This window comes from Primulina eburnea, chromosome 11 (assembly GCF_022965805.1).
Source record: "Primulina eburnea isolate SZY01 chromosome 11, ASM2296580v1, whole genome shotgun sequence".
NCBI lineage: Eukaryota > Viridiplantae > Streptophyta > Magnoliopsida > Lamiales > Gesneriaceae > Primulina > Primulina eburnea.
This window is the reverse complement of record NC_133111.1, coordinates 1,781,187-1,800,620: the sequence shown is the minus strand read 5'-3', so window position 1 is coordinate 1,800,620 and position 19,434 is coordinate 1,781,187. Positions and strand designations below refer to the sequence as shown.

General features: G+C 32.8%; 2 protein-coding genes and 1 long non-coding RNA gene across 3 annotated transcripts; 1 reads left to right on the top strand and 2 right to left on the bottom strand.

The window, feature by feature from the left end:
• Nucleotides 1-6,131: 6,131 nt before the first annotated feature.
• LOC140805187 (dof zinc finger protein DOF5.1-like) lies at nucleotides 6,132-8,027 on the bottom strand. Its single transcript, XM_073161417.1, has 2 exons — nucleotides 7,859-8,027; nucleotides 6,132-7,629 (listed from the first exon to the last, which is right to left on the bottom strand). The coding sequence occupies exons 1-2, from the start codon at nucleotides 7,907-7,909 to the stop codon at nucleotides 6,634-6,636; spliced, it is 1,047 nt and encodes a 348-aa protein (XP_073017518.1). The 5' UTR covers nucleotides 7,910-8,027; the 3' UTR covers nucleotides 6,132-6,633.
• A 3,817-nt stretch (nucleotides 8,028-11,844) lies between these two features.
• Nucleotides 11,845-14,416, bottom strand: LOC140804283 (uncharacterized). Its single transcript, XR_012112158.1, has 3 exons — nucleotides 14,343-14,416; nucleotides 13,293-13,385; nucleotides 11,845-12,126 (listed from the first exon to the last, which is right to left on the bottom strand). It is a non-coding gene; the product is annotated as an uncharacterized lncRNA (long non-coding RNA).
• A 1,139-nt stretch (nucleotides 14,417-15,555) lies between these two features.
• LOC140804346 (uncharacterized) lies at nucleotides 15,556-18,322 on the top strand. Its single transcript, XM_073160301.1, has one exon. It carries the CDS (start codon nucleotides 16,575-16,577, stop codon nucleotides 18,087-18,089), a length of 1,515 nt encoding a protein of 504 aa, XP_073016402.1. The 5' UTR covers nucleotides 15,556-16,574; the 3' UTR covers nucleotides 18,090-18,322.
• The last annotated feature ends 1,112 nt before the right edge of the window (nucleotides 18,323-19,434 follow it).

Here is a 19,434-nt window from a genome sequence, read left to right as displayed (position 1 = left end):
TTCGCAAGACAAATTAATCCGTATATAAGTTTTACACGGAACGACAACCGTCTTCAAAATACAACAACTCCGATCCAGAATTGCAGCACCTCTATATATATATTGGATCAACGGGGAATACTATTGGATGGCCTTGAACATGGTTGGTTATTGGGATAGTGACGGTAGTATTTTAGCTTTTAGTGCCAATCGCCATCAATTGACAAAGTTAGTATGCCACTATATTCATCGATGGGGAATATATATTATTTGTATGTGAATCATCGACTAAGGGTAACGTACGAGTCCAAATTTTCTAACATTAAATGCGTGTAGTCGAAATCATACTTGTTTATATTGGATTACTAGTATTTGACTGAATGTACAATATGACGAATTATTGGCACTTTTATTTTTAAAATATTTGTTTCTTTTATATATATATATATATATATATATATATATATATATATATATATATATATATATATATATATATATATTATTAAATAGAAGGGTAAAAACGTACGATTGAAATATAAAGTATTCAAACACGAAAAATGATCCAATCACAAGGCATCTTTAGATCCCCTAAAAAAATATTAGTGCATGGTATCATGCAGATAATTCATCAAGGGTACCACCAAACCACTAAATCTAAAAAATAAGTAGTCAATATTATAATTTCATTTTTTGACGATAGTTGAGACGAGCACGTATAATTCCATAATCAACCAGAATTTGTTGTTACCTCCAAACAACACGACAATTAAAAGGTCACGATTCTATATATATATATATATATATATATATATATATATATATATATATATATATATATATATATATATATATATTTATTTATTTATATTTGTCAATTGTTAAAAGTTCAAATCTTCCCCCACCCCATTAATAGAATCAACAATTAATGTAAATAAACAATAATTAGCCTCTTTCATTAAAATTCTAGTGTTTATTTTAGAATAAATTGAAATTATCTTGAGGTATTCGTATCAATACCATATAATTGTAGTAATTTACACACGACTTATTTAATTGTAATTGTAAATTGTTAAAGTTGAGACTTGGATATAACTAAACCCCAAAAAAGCTAGCTCAAGGGAGAAAATTGTTAAAGTCCATATATGCAATTCTCATGAATTTTATCCAACCGATCTGGTACAACTAACACACCTCCTCACGTACAAGAATGAACAGTAACCTGCGTAGAACATCTGAAACGTGAAGTTTACAAACGTGTGACCCAACTATGGGTAGTTCATCACATAACGGTGGAATCTGGGGTTTGATATCACGTAAAGATTGAGATTTAGACCTAACTCAACTCGAAAAACTAGCTCGAAGAGGGGATGATTGTTCAAGTCCATATATTCAACTTCAAAAAATTTATTCAACGGATGTGAAGCAAATAACATAAATAATAAATACATAAAAAAGTATAAATACAAAATTGAAAGTGCCTGGATTTTCGTTCGGTTATATATAAACTAAGGAAGATGTAAAAAACAAATGAACAAAACATAGGATGCTTTCAACTCGTCTTTCAACAAAGACTACATAGCTTTTGGGTTTTGTTGATTAAGAAGCATCGATCATCAAAAAACCAACCAAAAAGATTACTAGAAATAAAAATAAAAATAAAAACTAACTAAAAAATGAGAATTTCCTAAAGATAAATAGTGTATTGTTTTTATTTGACTAACATAAGGTGGACCCTCAAATTTATCAAAGGTAGAAAGATTTAAGAGCAAAAACTAACTTAAATGTATTACACCAGACAGAGTCGAGGCAGAATACAAAAAATGTGTGTTTTACTAATCAAATCAAGTAAATATGAATTAATCCCCTTAGATTTTATAAAAAAGATTAAAGAATGTATGAGCAAACCAGACGGTGGATGAGTAAACGAAATAGACATTATACCTAATTAAATAAAACTAAAAATTTTAAAATAGTTCAAAAGATTGTGATCAAGAAAAAGAAATTTATATTTTTAGCAAATTATAATCAATCTATGGAATGAGTAAAATCATAGAGTTGCATATCGGGTTTCAATATATATATATATATATATATATATATAAATTTATGGAAGTAATTAATTAATAATTTTTTTAAATTTTCCAACGTTGTGACCGAATAAATTATTTTTATTCGTGTGAATTTTGATATTGTATATATTAATTATGGCCTTATTTAGGTAGTCTGTAATATTTAAAAAAATCAAGAAATTAATAATGTAAAAATGTTATTCCGGTCAATAATTATGAAGATGAGGCAAGGGGGGACAGATAAAATCTTGCCTGGAAAAGAAGGGTGGAATCAGATTCCAGGGCACACATGATTTTATGTATATAATAATAACAATAATTGAGGTGAAAACGTGAGAATTCGAATCTCAAACCCCTTGCACTTTTTTTTTTTATAATTTATTATGTAATACAACGCATAAAATTATATAAAAATAACTGAAAAATAAATTGCAATGACGACGTGAAATACATACATACGTAAAAAGCGAAAGCTGCCCGCACTTTGCGCGCACACACTGAATGTGTTTTTGTGTGGATTATTCTGAGGTTTCTCCAAGTGGGAAGAATATGGCAAGATCTGGCTTGAATTTCCGAGCCCAGAAGTCTAACATGCTGCTTAATTCTCTTCGTAATCACCACCTTCGATTCAAATCAAATCAATTTTCTGTTCTTTAAAATGCAACAGATTGCATGCTACATCTAGAATTAATAATTTTCGTGTCCGATCCAGAACGATGAATTAATCAAGCGTAGAATTTTATACGATTACACAAGCACGCGACAAATTAGAGCTTCTTCTCTCGAATCAAAATGTTTTTGTTTAATCTATTTTCAATGATTAAAAATGAGCTTGAAGTTCATAAATAATTTTTTTTTTCATGACAACATGTTTCACACATATATCAGATATCGTTGTATCGAATTTAATTAACTAGCTATAGCAAGATCATTAAAAATCTCAACAAGGGATATTTAATTTAATTCATGGATATTTTTCTTCAAAATTATTAATCATGAACTTCATCCGGGAGAAAAACAACTAATTTTATGTATGACTTTTCAATATATATATATATATATATATATATATATATATATATATATATATATATATATATATATATATATATATATATATATATATATATATATATATATAGGCCGACTTGATTCTAAATAAAGAATTTTTGCATGTGTCATGAATATATGAAGCTAATATATTAAACATTCATGATATTACAACACCATGACACCAAAACATTGTGTACTTGAATCATAAAAAGCAATTAATTAACCGCACAAATATTCCAAGCACATAAATAGAATGGTTAATATTAATCATAAATAAAAGGGTACATTGGGAAGAAAGTTGGTGTCTCTTCATCAAAGGTAGGTCTCTTGTGAGAGACGGTCTCATGAATCTTTATCTGTGAGACGAATCAACCCTATCGATATTCACAATAAAAAGTAATACTCTTAGCATAAAAAGTAATATTTTTTCATGGATGACCCAAATAAGAGATCAGTCTCACAAAATACGACCCATGAGACCGTCTCAAACAAGTTTTTGCCCTTCATCAAAATAGTTTTTATCAGTCTCACAACTGTTAGAATTGAGCATATTATAGGTAAATGGAGAGTCAAGCATGTACCATATAGAAATTCCCATATTCCTAGCAAACTAAAATTCTTGGATCGCTACATAATATTCCAACTGATATGCTCAATCTTAGTAACTAAAAATAAATGAAGCTAGACGACAACTACCCGACAAATAATCAAATCTAAATGATTATCTCTGAATGAGGAATGCGACTTTAACTATATTATGTGGGGAGGGGTAGAGAGAGAAAGAGGGGAGACTAATTTAGGGCTTTATTATTGAGGAGGGGTGTGTGTGTGCTGCTTTATTCGTTGTTGAATAAGCAGCAGCCTTGGTTCTTGCAAAAGTTACATAGCAAAGATTCCTTGCCTTGAAGATGAGGCATTCCACTTAATTACTTAGCAGATAACAAGGGGGACCATGAATACATTTTTTTTATGTAATCATTTAATTAAATTATATGACCGAATCGATCTTTTTTCGTTAAATTTGTTGTACTCATACATTACACATGACTTTTAATTTGAGTAGTGGAAGAATAGAATTTTGAAATAAGTGTAAACAGTTGGATTCTTCCATTGTCGTCGTTAAGATTGAAATTTGGATTTAAATCAACTCCAAAAAGTAGCTCAAGGAAGGAGGATTGTCCAAATCCATATAGACAACTCTCAAGAAATTTATCCCAATCGATGTGAGATAATTAACACACAACCCTCATGCCCGCCTAAGAATGAACAACTGGAGCGTTGAGACATCTGTGGTAGCCCAAATATTTGCAATCTCACATATGAGAATTGGACTTAACTCAACCCAAAAACTAGCTTAAGGGAGATAATTTTTCAAGTCTACATATAAAACTCCAGTGAATCTATCCAATCGATGTGGGACATCTTAAGAGATGTCGAAACCGAATTAATTGTAGAAAATTTCGAAGCAACGAAAGAGAACAACCTCCCCTAATTGAAGAGAATGTCTTTTTCACTTTCGGAAATTAGCTTCAGTCAGAAACAGTATCAAAAACTTACTATTATATATTTTACATTGTATAATTTGTTTTCTTTTTTTTATATAAACTTCAAATACATCGTTCTTATTTAGAATTGTGTGTGTGTGTAAATGAATCGCACACTTTCATTCTGGTAAAAACAGATAAATTTGTGTCAGAATTGAAGCATGACAAAATCTAAGAACAAAACACACATTTACGGGTTACCACGCGGATCAGAATCTCGTGCAGAATTATATGTGCATGAAAATCGAGGAAAAAATGCAATATTCGACTTATTATGCATTCATCTTTGCCTCACACTCATATGCAGTACTCTTTACGTGATTGTTAGGGGGAACAGAAATCGAGAATTATATCAAGAAGCATGCATTGATATCTGGGATTTAATTTGAACGCTTTTTCTGGTTTGGAATCTTAAGGTACTCCAACAAACTATTATTTAACATGAACTGGCTTCATTTTCTATATATTCTCGTCCGAATTTCGCAAATTATCAGCCAAAAACATGTCCCTTTTCAATATTCTTGACAAGCAGTTTGCATCAAATATAATAGAGAATGCCACCCAAGTTTGTTGATCGATCCACATAAAGCAAATAACTCGACTACTTTTAAGCATATATAGAAGCTAACGAGTGTAGCGGAATGAGTTTAACTTGACTCGACTTCGAATTAATTTAAAGGTAACGATGCTTCGGAAACTGGGAGTTATAAGCAAAAAAAGGTAATAAGAGTTAATTAGATGAATAATATATTATAATTTTGAAACCAGTACTACTCAAAGTTATTTAAATCGACATCCTGAACTCATGATTGAACATAATGGATAAAAGATAATATTCAACTGAAAACAAATGATACGCATTAGGAAGTTTCTAATTCTTGGAACAACGAATATGCATATTTAACATCTAGCTAGGTGCTTGGATTGTGTTTATTAGAACGATTAGACAAAATTTAAAGGAGGATTTTGTGCGAGGAAGAACACATGAAAAGGCCGGAAAATTTAAAGGTCGAGATGATATCAAAATGGAAATTGTTATATGTACGATGAGAGTTACAGATTGAGAAATGTTATATGTACTATAAAGCTAAGAGATTACGTTCGAATTGATTCACTACTAGAACATACAATGGTTCTGAAAAATTTACTTTTTTTCCCTCGCTCCATAAATTAGTACTACTGGTTGAGTTTGAATTTAAATGATTTATAGAGTACTGATTAATATTTAATGCATTTGCACGAAACCAAATATTGTTGCAAAATTGCTTAACAAAATGCACATTGCTTCAATTATTAATTGAAGTAACTAAATGATGGCTTAATCATAAAAATAAAAAAAAAAAGCTTGAAATACTTGAGCTGCATGCAGAAAATGATCATCATGCTGCATTATTACGACAGAAAAAGAGAGAAAAAAAATCAAATCATGCTAGTTAATAGCCAATTGTTGCGATAAATCGATAATGTACATCTCAGAAGTGAATATGAAATCAACAGAATTATGATTATATTATATGATCAATACAGATGAAAATTTAACCCCAGCAGCCAGGCAAGCCACTGGCCTGAAAGGCTGAAAGTAAATAGGTTCCAACCACATACATGTCTAACATGGTTAAGCTACAAAAACAAACTCAGTTTTCTGATAGTAAACGGTACTCAAATTGAGATACAAATGACACATGAAAAACACATAATTTAACCTACCGTTTCTAGGGTTTCTTCAGCCGAATATCAGTCTTTGGCACACCCACAAATATAGTTAATTCATCCATGCTTGTTGATTAATTCATTTTTCTTCCACCCTAGATAGTCTCTTTAGCCCATGAGTTCTTACACGAAACTCGACTATTACTGACGATTATATGGACTGTGAAGTAACCAGTATGATTGACCACAAATTCTACTTCTGATTTGTCGTCTTATATTAGTCGCTAATTAAAAACTCATACTTCTTGTAATTACCCAAATGGATCAAGAACATTCTAGAGAGGATTGCTCGTAGAAAAAGAGCTGAAACCAGAGATATGATCGCTCCAAGCAGAAGTTGCATTCCATTGATCATTTCTTGGCATCCCTCCCATTAACTGTCTCGACATATTTAGTTCTGGATTTTCTTCAATTTTAACAGATGACATCTGACTTAGCATCGAGCTTGAAAGTTTTGGCCTCACCGATTGGCTCGTCTCACCTAAAGGTAACCCGGTTTCACCGCTGTGGAACTGGTAAACCCCCGGAGAAGATGGGTCCAAACCACCACCCAAGAAAGGAAATTGCTGCAACTGCTGCAACCTCCATGGCTCAATAATACCGCCGCCACTGCTGGACAAAAGAGAAGCCACCCCACCACCGATGCCACCATTTCCACCACCACTGCCGAACAAGCCACTTCCCAACTGAAAGTTCATTTCACCTGTTCCAAGTACAGAAGGAGCAGAAATTCCGCTGTAGTTCAAGCCCATGGTGTCATTAAAGTTATCGGTGAGCTGACTTAGTGGAGACATAAAGCGTAGCGGTGGAAGTTGAGGCGTGAGGCCTAATATGTTATTTTCCTGGCCGCTGTTAGAGGAAATAGAACCGGCGGAGCTCGTGGTGGTTTGCCTATTTTCACTCGCCGGAGATTTTGAGCTTACAGATTTACTTCTTTTGTTTCTCCGGCAGCCTCCACCCACTGGGACACTTCTCAACGCGCCGCCTCTAGTCCAGTACCTTCTACACGTCTTGCAAAAGTGACGTGGCTGAGATAGACTGTAGTTGTTGAAGTAACAAAACTTTGTGTTTACTGACTCGCAACGAGGGCATTTTAAGGCGGTTTCAGGCATAGGTATGTTGGCCATCCGTGCCCGTTCCGCCATCGATCCAGGGCGGATCGTCCCAGATCCGCCTCCTTCATGTGGTGGCGCCGGCAGCGCAGGCTGGGGTGGCGGCGGGAGTAAAGGGTTTGTGCTGCTGCTTCCAACTATTATTTGATGATTCTGTTGCTGCGGAAATGATCATAAAAAAGCAAGAAAATGAAAACATTACATATGGTATATATTCAACAAATTAGTAAAGAGTAATAAGGACGTTAAGAAACATAAACAACAGCACACAAGAAGATTAACAAGAAAAGGAAAGCGAATATTTATCTTTTTAGTTTTTCACTTTTTTCTCAAAGAAGCCATGGGAGCCTCTGAAATTATTTTTTAAAAATCTAAAATATCCCCTAACCTGCTGCCAGTTGGCTGGATCAAGATAGGTTGGAATAGAAGAAAACACCATGGTAAAGGTTTTGAAGATATGGTGGAGAATCACATCAACTGGAGGCTAATACACAGAGAGGAAAAAAGCAAGAGAATAATAAAGAGGAGAATGAGAATAAGGAGCTAAAATAAAGGGAAGGGCTTTATGCCATGCATATATATATCGTGGGTGTATATATATATACATACTTACACAAACATCAAGTACTAATTTGTTTTCACTCTGTCTGGTTTTGTTTTTTTGCTTTTTAGGGTTTCGAGAGGTGCTGGGCTACCATTTTCTTAATTACTTAACCTTTAAGCTTTATGTATCTGTGGTGGCAATGCATGAAAAAAAGCAATGATTTTCATGCAATATTTTTATAGGGAAAGAGAGATTTTGATTGAGTAGCCACCATTAAAAAATTTCAACGTGCATTGATGGTTATTTTTGGTGTCAGAATGTCATGTAAGTATTTTTCAACGTCACAATTATTCTGGTGAAAAAAATTAAAACTAAAAAAAGTAATATAAGTCAGCGAAATAAAATCGTGAGTTGATTGATAATATGAGCACAAATGAAAATGTGCAAGTTATATCACCAGAAATAATATATTATCTCAAAGATTAAAAAATAAACAAAAATACAGGACTTTAGGATAGTTAATTTGAGTAAAATAAAAATAGACATCAACTTATTTAAATCTAACAGAGATAGCGTTAGATAGAGTATATTTTGTTGGAAAAAAATTTCATCCGTTTTTTTTTAGATTAATTTATATTTTTGGACTTTTTTTAAAAAATCACGATGAGGATGATTAATAAATTACTAATGAAAAACAAAATTTATATTTTTAAAAAATAAATTAGTATACCAAGCAATTTGAACGAACAACTAGGAATATCGATCGAAATCGGATGATCTGTTGAGAATAGACAAAAACTTGTGTGAGACGGTCTCACGGGTCGTATTTTGTAAGACGGATCTCTTATTTGGGTCATCCATGAAAAATGCTATGAATATTGTTTTTTATTGTGAATATCGGTAGGGTTGACATGTCTCACAAATAAAGATTCGTGAAACCGTCTCACAAGATACCTACTCTTGAGAATATGTGATAGCTCTTGTTTTAAAATAATATTTAATTTAGTAGTTTACTTTGACTCAAATATTAAACAATACACTATGGTTTTTAATCGTAGTTTTTTACATATATATATATATTGTAAATATTAAATTAATAAATGTTTTGTAGATTCATTTGTTTATAAAGATGGTGTAACTTTGGTGGAATTTAATTATAAATAGTGTGTCCCGACCGAATGAAACTTTTCTGGCTCCGGTCTGTTAATTCCTTCCCCACCCACTCCTCCAATTAATTCAATATCTAATCCTTTTTTTTTTCATGGGACACACATTTTATTATAAATTATTACAAAGTGTATCTTAAATCTTTTAAATCACGCGGATATTTATTTCAAGTTTACTGAAAAAATAATGTGTACTATCATATTTTAATTTGTTTCCCCAGAGTTTAAACAATTAGAATTATGAGATATATTAAGAGTTTTTTTTTACTTTTGGACAAAAAATTTGGTTGTAGGATAAACTAATGGCAAAAACTGGTCGTATTTTGTGAGACGAATATCTTATTTGGGTCATCAGTGAAAAATATTACTTTTTATGCTAAGAGTATTACTTTTTATTGTGAATATCGGTAGGATTGACTCATCTCACAGATAAAGATTCGTGAGACCCTCTCACGAGAGACCTACTCTGAATTAATATTTGATCGTGAGATAAATTAAGGGAGGTGTATTCAACGTGAGAAATTTATTGACTTTTAATGACTTTTGTAGATTTTAAAAATCTAGAGGTATTCAATCAAGACTTTTGCATACTCTATAGAAGTCTTGTGGTATTCAAAATAAACTTTCATGGAGTTTTAAAAAGTCAAGTGGTATTCAACATTGACTTGTATAAACTCTATAAAAGTCTACATGTATTCAAATTTTCCATGGAGTTATGTCAAGTGGTATTCAACATTGACTTGTATAAACTCTATAAAAGTCTACATGTATTCAAATTTTCCATGGACTTTTAATAACTCCATGGAATTCATTGACATACAAACATTAAAGCCTAAGGTACAATTACAAATTGTAAAAAATTGTATTTGGTTCACCCCAAAGATTTGAATGGATTTTTAAAATTTCTAACTCTCTCTCTGTCGCTTCACATCACATATCTTCATATCTTCTCTCCTCTCATCTATTTCTATTACTCTCTCAAATTTTCGAAGTGTATCTCTATATATATTTTCATCTTTCTTTTTCAAATTTTTCATTTTTAGCTCATTGTTCATTTAATAATTTTTTATTTTAATAACACGGGGAAATTTTCAATTATAGAATTGCTTTTGTGATTTTTAATTTATGATTTATACAAATTAATATAATATTCAATAATAATAAAAGATGATCAAAAAAATGTTGTTTAATTCTTAATAATTGAATAGTTTCGTAACAACAATGATTTTTTAAATTCATTTTCGTATTTTTAATTAATATGTAAGCTATGATATTTTTATACAAAATTATATTCACACAATAATAAATAATATTATTTTTACATTTATATTATCAATTTAAAAATAAGATTACATGTTAATCAATTGATGTATTTTAAAAAATTTACAAAAATGCATATAAACCCACATATATATACATGTAAAGATTAAACGATTTAATTTTTAAATAAGTAAATTTATTTATTAATATAAATATTAAAAATAATTTCAAATTGTATGTTATATATCTCAATTAATTATTGGTTCAAAGAAATTAATAAAAAATAACATGTTATAGTAAGTAGAAAATTTATAAAATTCTATAAAAAAAATCTACAAAAGTCTATAAAAATCATTGCAAAAAAGTCTACATAAATCCACATAAATCTGTTAATAAATCTGTGAGATTCCATAAAAGTCAATAAAAATTTATCAAATCCATAAAAGTCTATCATTTAAAAAAGTCATTAAAAGTCATCAAAACTCTGAAATGAATACACCCACTAAGAATCTTTTGATTTTTCGACAAAAGTACCCTTGTGTTATATTAAAATTACGGGAAATGATAGAATCGGAAACAATTGTGTGTTTGAAAAAAGTGATGGTTAGTACGAAGGGGTGAGATGAGTTAATTTTCATTCAATTAATATGACTTAGTCCTTTGTAGAATGGATTGAATATAATTATTAAAATCCAATCAAATACTAGATAAACTGGTTAAAATTAAGTGTCAAATTTATCCAACATAGGTGGAAAAATTAAAATTTTAAAAGTTTAGGGATTGGTGAAATCCTATTTTTAAGTACACGTTAGGGCCAGGTAAATTGGGCCAAGTATCTCAGGCTGTAACCTTAAGGCCCAAAGTTTCAAAATACCAAGGCTTTCAAAGTTTAGCCTTGGCCCGTGAAGCTAAGCTAAAATTTTCAATATTATGTATATTAAAAAATGTATTTTAAAATCACAAATTTAAATTTCATTACTGAATATTTTGAATCTTGATGCTTAAGAATAATGTTTTTATTAAATTAAATTATGTCAAACAATTTTCAAATTTTTTTAATTGTAAATTGCATTTGAAAATAAAAAAACACATCGTCGGTCGCAGAAAACGCCTGATAACTAAAAGAACAGGTTTAACTGAGGACCTAAATCTCTATTTAAATAGCAAATAATTAACTACGATATATGTTGCTTGTTTTTGTCATTATTAATATTAAACGGTAATAACTAAGATGGTTTTGGGGTTAACAAGTACTTAATTACATAATCGCATGGCCCCCCATGCACTTCTCTTAAATTAATCATAGGCAAGTGTATTTGCATTGTGATTTTACTTTTTTAATTAATACTAGTACTCGGGTTAACGCCTCACTCGCTTGTATAGTTTGTGTTTTTTTTTAACAAAAAAAAAGGTAAAGTTAAAAATTGCTAAAATATAACGTTTTCGTAAATAAACAGACACCGAAACATAATAAAGGGTGAACCCCACCCCCGAGGGCTTCACACAGAGCCGTCCCAAGTCCCGACATGAAGGAAGGTAAATCAGGGTTATGCACCGGCAGCAGGTATCCAGAGGATAGGTTGGCTGGAGCAATTCACCATAAAGAAGAAGTCGAGACTCGAACCGGCCTTGCCAACATGGATTAACAGTTCTTCACTCCATGTCCTTACCACACGGTCTATGCCTCTGGGGCAACACCGAACATAATAGATACATCAATCATATTATTTATAAAACCGAGTGAAATTTTCGTAATTAAAAAAAAAAAATCAAATGTCACAAGCGAGTGTTATTTTTGCTAAATATAAAACATCTCATCGCTAAAAATAAGAAACCATATAAAATGACTATTTTTCCCTAATATCTCTTATTATAATAATTCGTTATTTAATTAATATCAGTATCCTGTGACTATAATAAATACGACTAATTTGTCATATCGCGGTTAAAACCTCGTTCCGCGTAATGATGGATTAGGTCGACATATTAGTTTTGCCAACGATAGGTTGTATAGAATAGGGTAATCTCATCATCAAATAAATAAAATGACAGATGACCCGTCCTATCTACCAATGAGCGGGGCGGATTACGCGATCAACACATTGACCATTTTACCCTTTAATTTCAAGGTTAAATACGCGCAATAGGTGCCATTTGGGAGGACTTTCCTCTAGAGATTTGAACATGATGTCATCTCAATCAAATGTTTGAAATTTGTTTGTATATATATATATATATATATATATATATATATATATATATATATATATATATATCATTTTTTCCCACTAGAATTTTAATTATTATTTGATGTGATGTATAACTAATTATTAAGTCGTTATGATATATTAGAGAAATGAAAATGAAATCATTAATGGGATTGGATTTATTCTTGTGTTAGGTAAATCCAAGTGAGACTGAAACTTTTGCTAGGAGTTGCCAAAAGTGCCTCTTCGTGTTTCCACAATCATCACACGTTAATGGACTTTATATGTATCTTTATTCCTTTATTCTACATTTACTTAAACAACTAATATTTCATACTTATCATGGTCTATTGCTCTCACGTTGTTAACGTTGATATATATATATATATATATATATATATATATATATATATTATATATATATATATATATATATATATATATATATATAGATAGATATATATATATATGTGTGTGTGTGTGTGTGTTGATATGTATAAAGATCTCATTTCAAAAATTTAGTGCATTCATTATATAAAATTAACCGCACTTCAACCCTAGTCAAAGCCCAGATATCTCTCAAATCTTTAAAAAAGTTAGACAAATTAAACCTTAGGCAGTAATATTTGAAATAATGTTTCTCACTTGGGATGCCAATGAAACGGGGCATGAGCGGGTTTGTCATCTTCATCCTCGTCTATGTCTCTGAATTTCATCCTCAATCTCCGTTTCCCGAATCTGAAATTAAGTGGATGAAATCTTCATCCTCGTTTTAAAAAATTTAATAGAGCGGGACATGAGTTAGTTCGAATGATTTTTGAACCTAAATTTATTATTATCTATTATTATTATTAGTGATAATATTAATATCAATAATATTACTAATATTTTTTTATTGATATTAATATTATTTTCGTAGTGGGTTGGGATGATGATTGTATCCTCATACCTGACCCCAAACTATTTTGAGGATATTAAAAAATCTTGAACCCGAAATAGAATCATAGATTCCCATCCTCGTTTCTAGTTTTTCTCACGAAGCACCGAACTCGTGAGAAATTGTCATCTCTATTCTCCCTCGGTTTGGTCGATACTGGGTGTGGGGGCAGTGCCCCACACCCAATCAACGGTCCAGGGGGGCGGGGGGGGGGGGGGGGGGGGGGGGGGCGAGGAATTTTTAAAAAAAAAAAAACCAAGGGCTAGAAAAATTCTGGCCCTTGGATCTGCCCCCTGCAGGCAGTGCCTGCAGGGGCAGGGTCGAATTTTCCTTCTCCCTCTGCTCATAATGAGCTATCCAATTACCTCCTAAAAAGGGAATATTTGTAACTAAACTTCGATCTATTACAATACTACCTTATTTGATCCTTTTTTTTTAATATGATCCTTACAATCACATGAAACTAGACTACTTTCTTAGCCTTCCGATCCTTTTTTCTTGAAAATTTTATGTAAGAAAAAATTCATATAACAACAGAATTCATCATGCTAAATCATTAATAAAAATTCAACTGAAAATCTTAATTGAGAGAGTAATCGAAGTCATAATTCTTACTTTTTAAGAACGGGTGATGATCTGGTTTTCACCTTAATATATAACTCACATAACATAATTATTAACATAAGTACGAAAGTGAGTTCGTAGATGAATAATATATAACAATATATATAATATATATATTTGATATTATTCCTTACGTGAAGGACATAAAGGCTAAAGCAAAGCATCACAAGTCCACCAATGAATAAGCACCACAGACACTGACAAAAACCAATCCACATTTCAACCGAGAGAAAATCTTATGTATTATATTTGACTAATTATAACGTGTGATACGCGGAGACGTACTTTGACTCCATACTTTTCAATACGCGAATCAATCAGCTCCAACACGACTTTAACATCAGAATTTCCAAAATTAAATTACTATTTTGACCCAAAATAGTCACATCAAACAAACTCAATGCCCTTCTATTTCTTTCATTCTTGAATTCCGTTCAATTTCAACCTCTCTTCTAGGTATCTGTTGTCGGTGCATAACTGATTTATCTCTCTTCACGTCGGGGCTTTGAGCGGCTCTGTGTGAGGTCCTCGGGAGTGAGATTCATCCTTTTTTCTTAATTCCGTTCAATTTCATTTTTATAACAACATTATAACTTTCACAAACGACGAAACTCAATAAAATTTATGAGATAAATATTCATTTAAATTATCTAAAAATTATTTTTTTTCATCTTAAAATATTATTTTAAGATGAATACAAAGATAAAAAACAATAAGTTGTGTTATATTAGCATCCTAAGTCATGTGATGGGCCACTGAAATACACCACTCATTGTTTATATGGATAATCAAATCAACCGCCCAATGGACAATTCAAAAATCGAAATTCAATGAAAAATATTCAATGTCCGAACTTAGTACTTATAATATTAACATTATTAAAGGTTGTGATTAAAATAATATATTCAATATATAATATATTAAATAATTATTTTTTAAATTTTATAATGTTATTTTTTTTTAATAATTATCATCTTATAATGTCAAACATAACATCTTTAAGTTTTATTGTTCTATTTTATCAAAAAACTATAACAACTTACTTTTACAAGTATGTCTCTTATGAAATAATCTCACAAATCTGTATTTGTGAAATGAGTCATCATGTTCATATTTATAATAAAAAAATTTCTGATATAAAAAATATATTTTTCATTTCCAAAAAATAATAAATGTTGTTTTAAATAATTTTAATCAAACACTCGCTAAGTTAAGAAAATAAAATATTATGAAATTTGAGATATTATCTAACTACAAATATAAATATAAAAATAGAGTAATACACACGTGGCACGATCAATAGCAGGAAAAAGATATAAATAATGAATGAATTGAAGATGATAATTGATAAGCAAATAAACTCCAATTTGCCCTGTGAACTCACCACACCTTTACAAGTATTATTTAGTGCAGGCTTTTGCTGATCCAGCCGCTGCCCCACCGCACGCAAACCCAAACCGCAACCGCAACCGCCTTCTTATAAAAACCCATCGCTCATATATGAACCAAATCCTTCTTTCCCATCAAGGTCGGGCACAAATACGCGTTTCCTTTACTTTTGTGACTCGCTTTATCGACAAAAATACGTTCGAACAATGTAAGTAATGCAGTTGGCAAGATTCTTGAGGGTTGGGTTAGAGACAGATATTTGGTACGTGTGGATTGCAGAAAAAAACATACTGTCTTTTTGCTGTTGAAAGGCGATAGATTAGAAGGAAGAGAAAGATGTGGATTGCAGGAACAGTTGATAGTTCCGGATGCCCAAGTCTCTGTGGATTCTTGGTTGTAGAAGCTTATCCCAAGAGGTATTCTTCCAAGACCCCCTCTGATTTGGTACTTTGCTTGGGTCTTGGATTCATAGATTGGTAATGTTTGCTTAGAGATACTTGTGAAAGATTGAGTTTTTATTGCTTTTAGAAACAGAGAGAAGAAGAAGATGCAGTTTTTGTGTGTCTGACGTTTAGGAATTTCATTTGATTGATTTTTGGATTTGACGAGTCTAAATCAATGTATCCCATCAGTCTTTGGAGGGTGCTAGGAGATACGTGGGTTAGCTACAAACTTCATCGCGTCTTATTAATTTGAGCTTCCCTTATATTGTCTTTTGTTTTTTTTATCCTTCTATATTTTTGTTTCTTGATTATTACCCGGGGCTTGTAGAATTTAGTTTATTGCACGTGAGTCGTGGAAAGATAGTAAAATGAATTAGCCCAGGGCTTTAATGGAGTTATGGGTTGGTAGCTGGGATTGACTTCATGGTTATATAGTTATGAAGATTGTATTTTCCTCAAAATGTTTGTCGGGGTGAAATTTTTATAACCCCGCGTCGAAGAATATCTCCCTTAGAAAGGGAAAGCTTGCGGGGAATGGGAGATGCGCTTCTAATTGTTCTTTCAATGGAGAATCACCATCCTTCAACCCTCTTATCAATGGATTCGAGCGCCTCGTCCTCACATGATGAATTAGACCTTGAGATGAATCGCCCCGTCATTTTAACACGTCCACCTGATATTAACTTACCGCTTTCTGCCGAAAGGAGCCCCCCTCCTCAGCCTTGGAATACTGAGCACTGTGACATTCTTGATGTTGGACTCGGTTCCCAGTTGTATGAAACAGAGAGTTTCCTTAGTGTCCCCAAGATTGGGAGGAAATTTGCCAAAAGGATTGATAGCATCTGGGGTGCCTGGTTCTTTTTCAGCTTTTACTTTAAACCGGTGTTGAATGAGAAATCAAAGGTAAAAATCATACGTGATCGTAATGGTGTTTCTGGATTCGATAAGTCTGACCTCCTGCTCGATGTTTTCATGGTTCAACATGATATGGAGAACATGTACATGTGGGTGTTCAAAGAAAGGCCTGAGAACGCTCTAGGTAAGATGCAGCTTCGCAGTTTTATGAATGGTCATTCTCGTCAAGGGGAGCGTCCTTTTCCATTTAGTGTTGATAAAGGTTTTGTCCGGTCTCATAGGATGCAGCGAAAGCATTACAGGGGACTATCGAACCCTCAGTGTGTTCACGGCATTGAGGTCCTCCCGTCCCCCAATCTAATGGCTCTTGATGAAGATGATTGCAAGAGATGGATGGAACTTACTGGACGGGATCTGAACTTTACTATTCCACCAGAAGCTAGTGATTACGGGTCATGGAGAAATATGCCAAACACGGAGTTTGAACTCGAGAGACCACCCCCTCCTATAAAAGGTATCAATAATTCACAGTCTCACTCAAAGAAATTGCTCAATGGATCTGTGCTAAATCTGTCAACTCAGCCACATAACCAATGCCATGAGGATGCATTTGACCTTTCTCCCGTCAGCAAACGGAAAAAGGAGTTCTTCTCACAAGGGAACAGTGATGATTGTTATTTAGCCGTGAGTGCTCATTCTGATCGAATCCCAGATTTGGAAGTTCACTCGAACGAGCCACACTGGTTAAATGAATTCAGTGGGGTGCTAAGAAACGTTTATGGTCCTGTTACAGCTGCCAAAACCATATACGAGGATGAAGATGGTTATCTAATCGTAATTAGCTTGCCCTTTGTCGATCTTCAGAGAGTAAAAGTTTCTTGGAGAAACACAATCACACATGGGATAATCAAGGTGTCGTGTACGAGTACATCTGGCACACCGTTCATCAAGAGACACAACAGGACATTCAAGCTCACTGATGTATCCGCAGAACACTGTCCTTCTGGAGAATTTGTTCGAGAAATCCGACTTTCGACCCGTATCCCAGAAGATGCTAATATAGAAGCATACTACGATGGGCCAGGAACGGTGCTCGAAATTTTGGTGCCAAAACCTCACGGGGTTCCCGAAGAACATGAAGTTCGTGTGTGTCTTCGTCCTCATCATGGTGTTCATGATCTTATGTCGACATAAAGTCCTTTCTTGGATGATGTGCGAGGTGATAGTTGTTTTCATTGTTTATGACATCTGCACCTTGCATGTGTTGATGCAACAAAATTTGCATTCGAGTAGCTTTAGATGTAATTTCCTTTTGCTTTGGAAGTGATATTTGAAGTATTTGATTACTTAACCCTTTCTCGCTCTTTTTCTGGAGAAAGTAAAAAATCTATTTATGTATCCTGGTGCAACTATCAATCGTGAACTTCTAACGCATCCTTAGGGTTAGTCGACATCTAACGCATTACGCATGTAGAAGATGACTACTGGTGATGAGACAAATATCCCACCGCCATGTCAGGCAGCAAACTTGTGCCAGTTGTCTTTGGGTATACATAATGTTATAGTTACCATTGAAAATTAGTCTACCCAATCCCATTTAAGTCGGTGGTGTTAAGAGGCAACGTATCACGATAGACGAGGTAATTCAATTTTATGTGCACTAGAGACAAAATATCACAAAAAATCTTTGAGGCACACTAAGCTTCAGAAAAAGAAATAATCAGTTTTATAGCTGGTTCAATATGGTATTTGGGCTCTGCCTCAGTAAAGTATATGCAATACCTAATAAAACCCCCAACAACAGTAATAAATATCCAAAGATAATCTTTAAAAACGTAAACTACAACAAATTCGTTCATAAAAAAAATAATGTTCTGTATCACCCAGAAGAAAAAAATAGAAAAAAAACTTTCCACTCAGTTTAATCCACCTCTCGATCTTTGGATCAGCTCCGCCACTGCCCGAAGCTGGAATATCATCATCCATGGGAAGACCAGCACTACGGCCCTGGTACATCTTTGCGATGATTGGATTGCAGATGCTCTCCAGCTCCTTCATCTTGTCCTCAAACTCATCAGCTTCGGCTAGCTGATTCATTTCTAACCATTGGATGGTCGATTCAACAGTATCCTCGATCTTCTTTTTATCTGCAGCAGGGACTGACGAAGCAATCTTCTCGTCTTTAACAGTGTTCCTCATGTTATATGTGTTGGTATGGTATTCTTTTTGCTTGGGAAATCTCGGGATAGAAATCTAGGAGAAAAATAGTCGAGGCAAGAGTTTGACTCTTTTTCCTTAAAACGATATTACCCCGCCCCGATGCTCACGGTTGTTGGTAATTCGTTTCCCAAGATACAACGACTACGGCTTTAAAATAATAGCACTACAAATTTTAAAGCTACACGAACTTGAAATGTTTAGAACGCTATCAATATGGTATGCGAACTTTCTGATTTCGAATTCTAAGCGTTAAACTTAAAAATCCAATTCCAAGAGTTTAAATCTTGCAAAACTTGGATTTAAGCGCAAATGTTTAAAA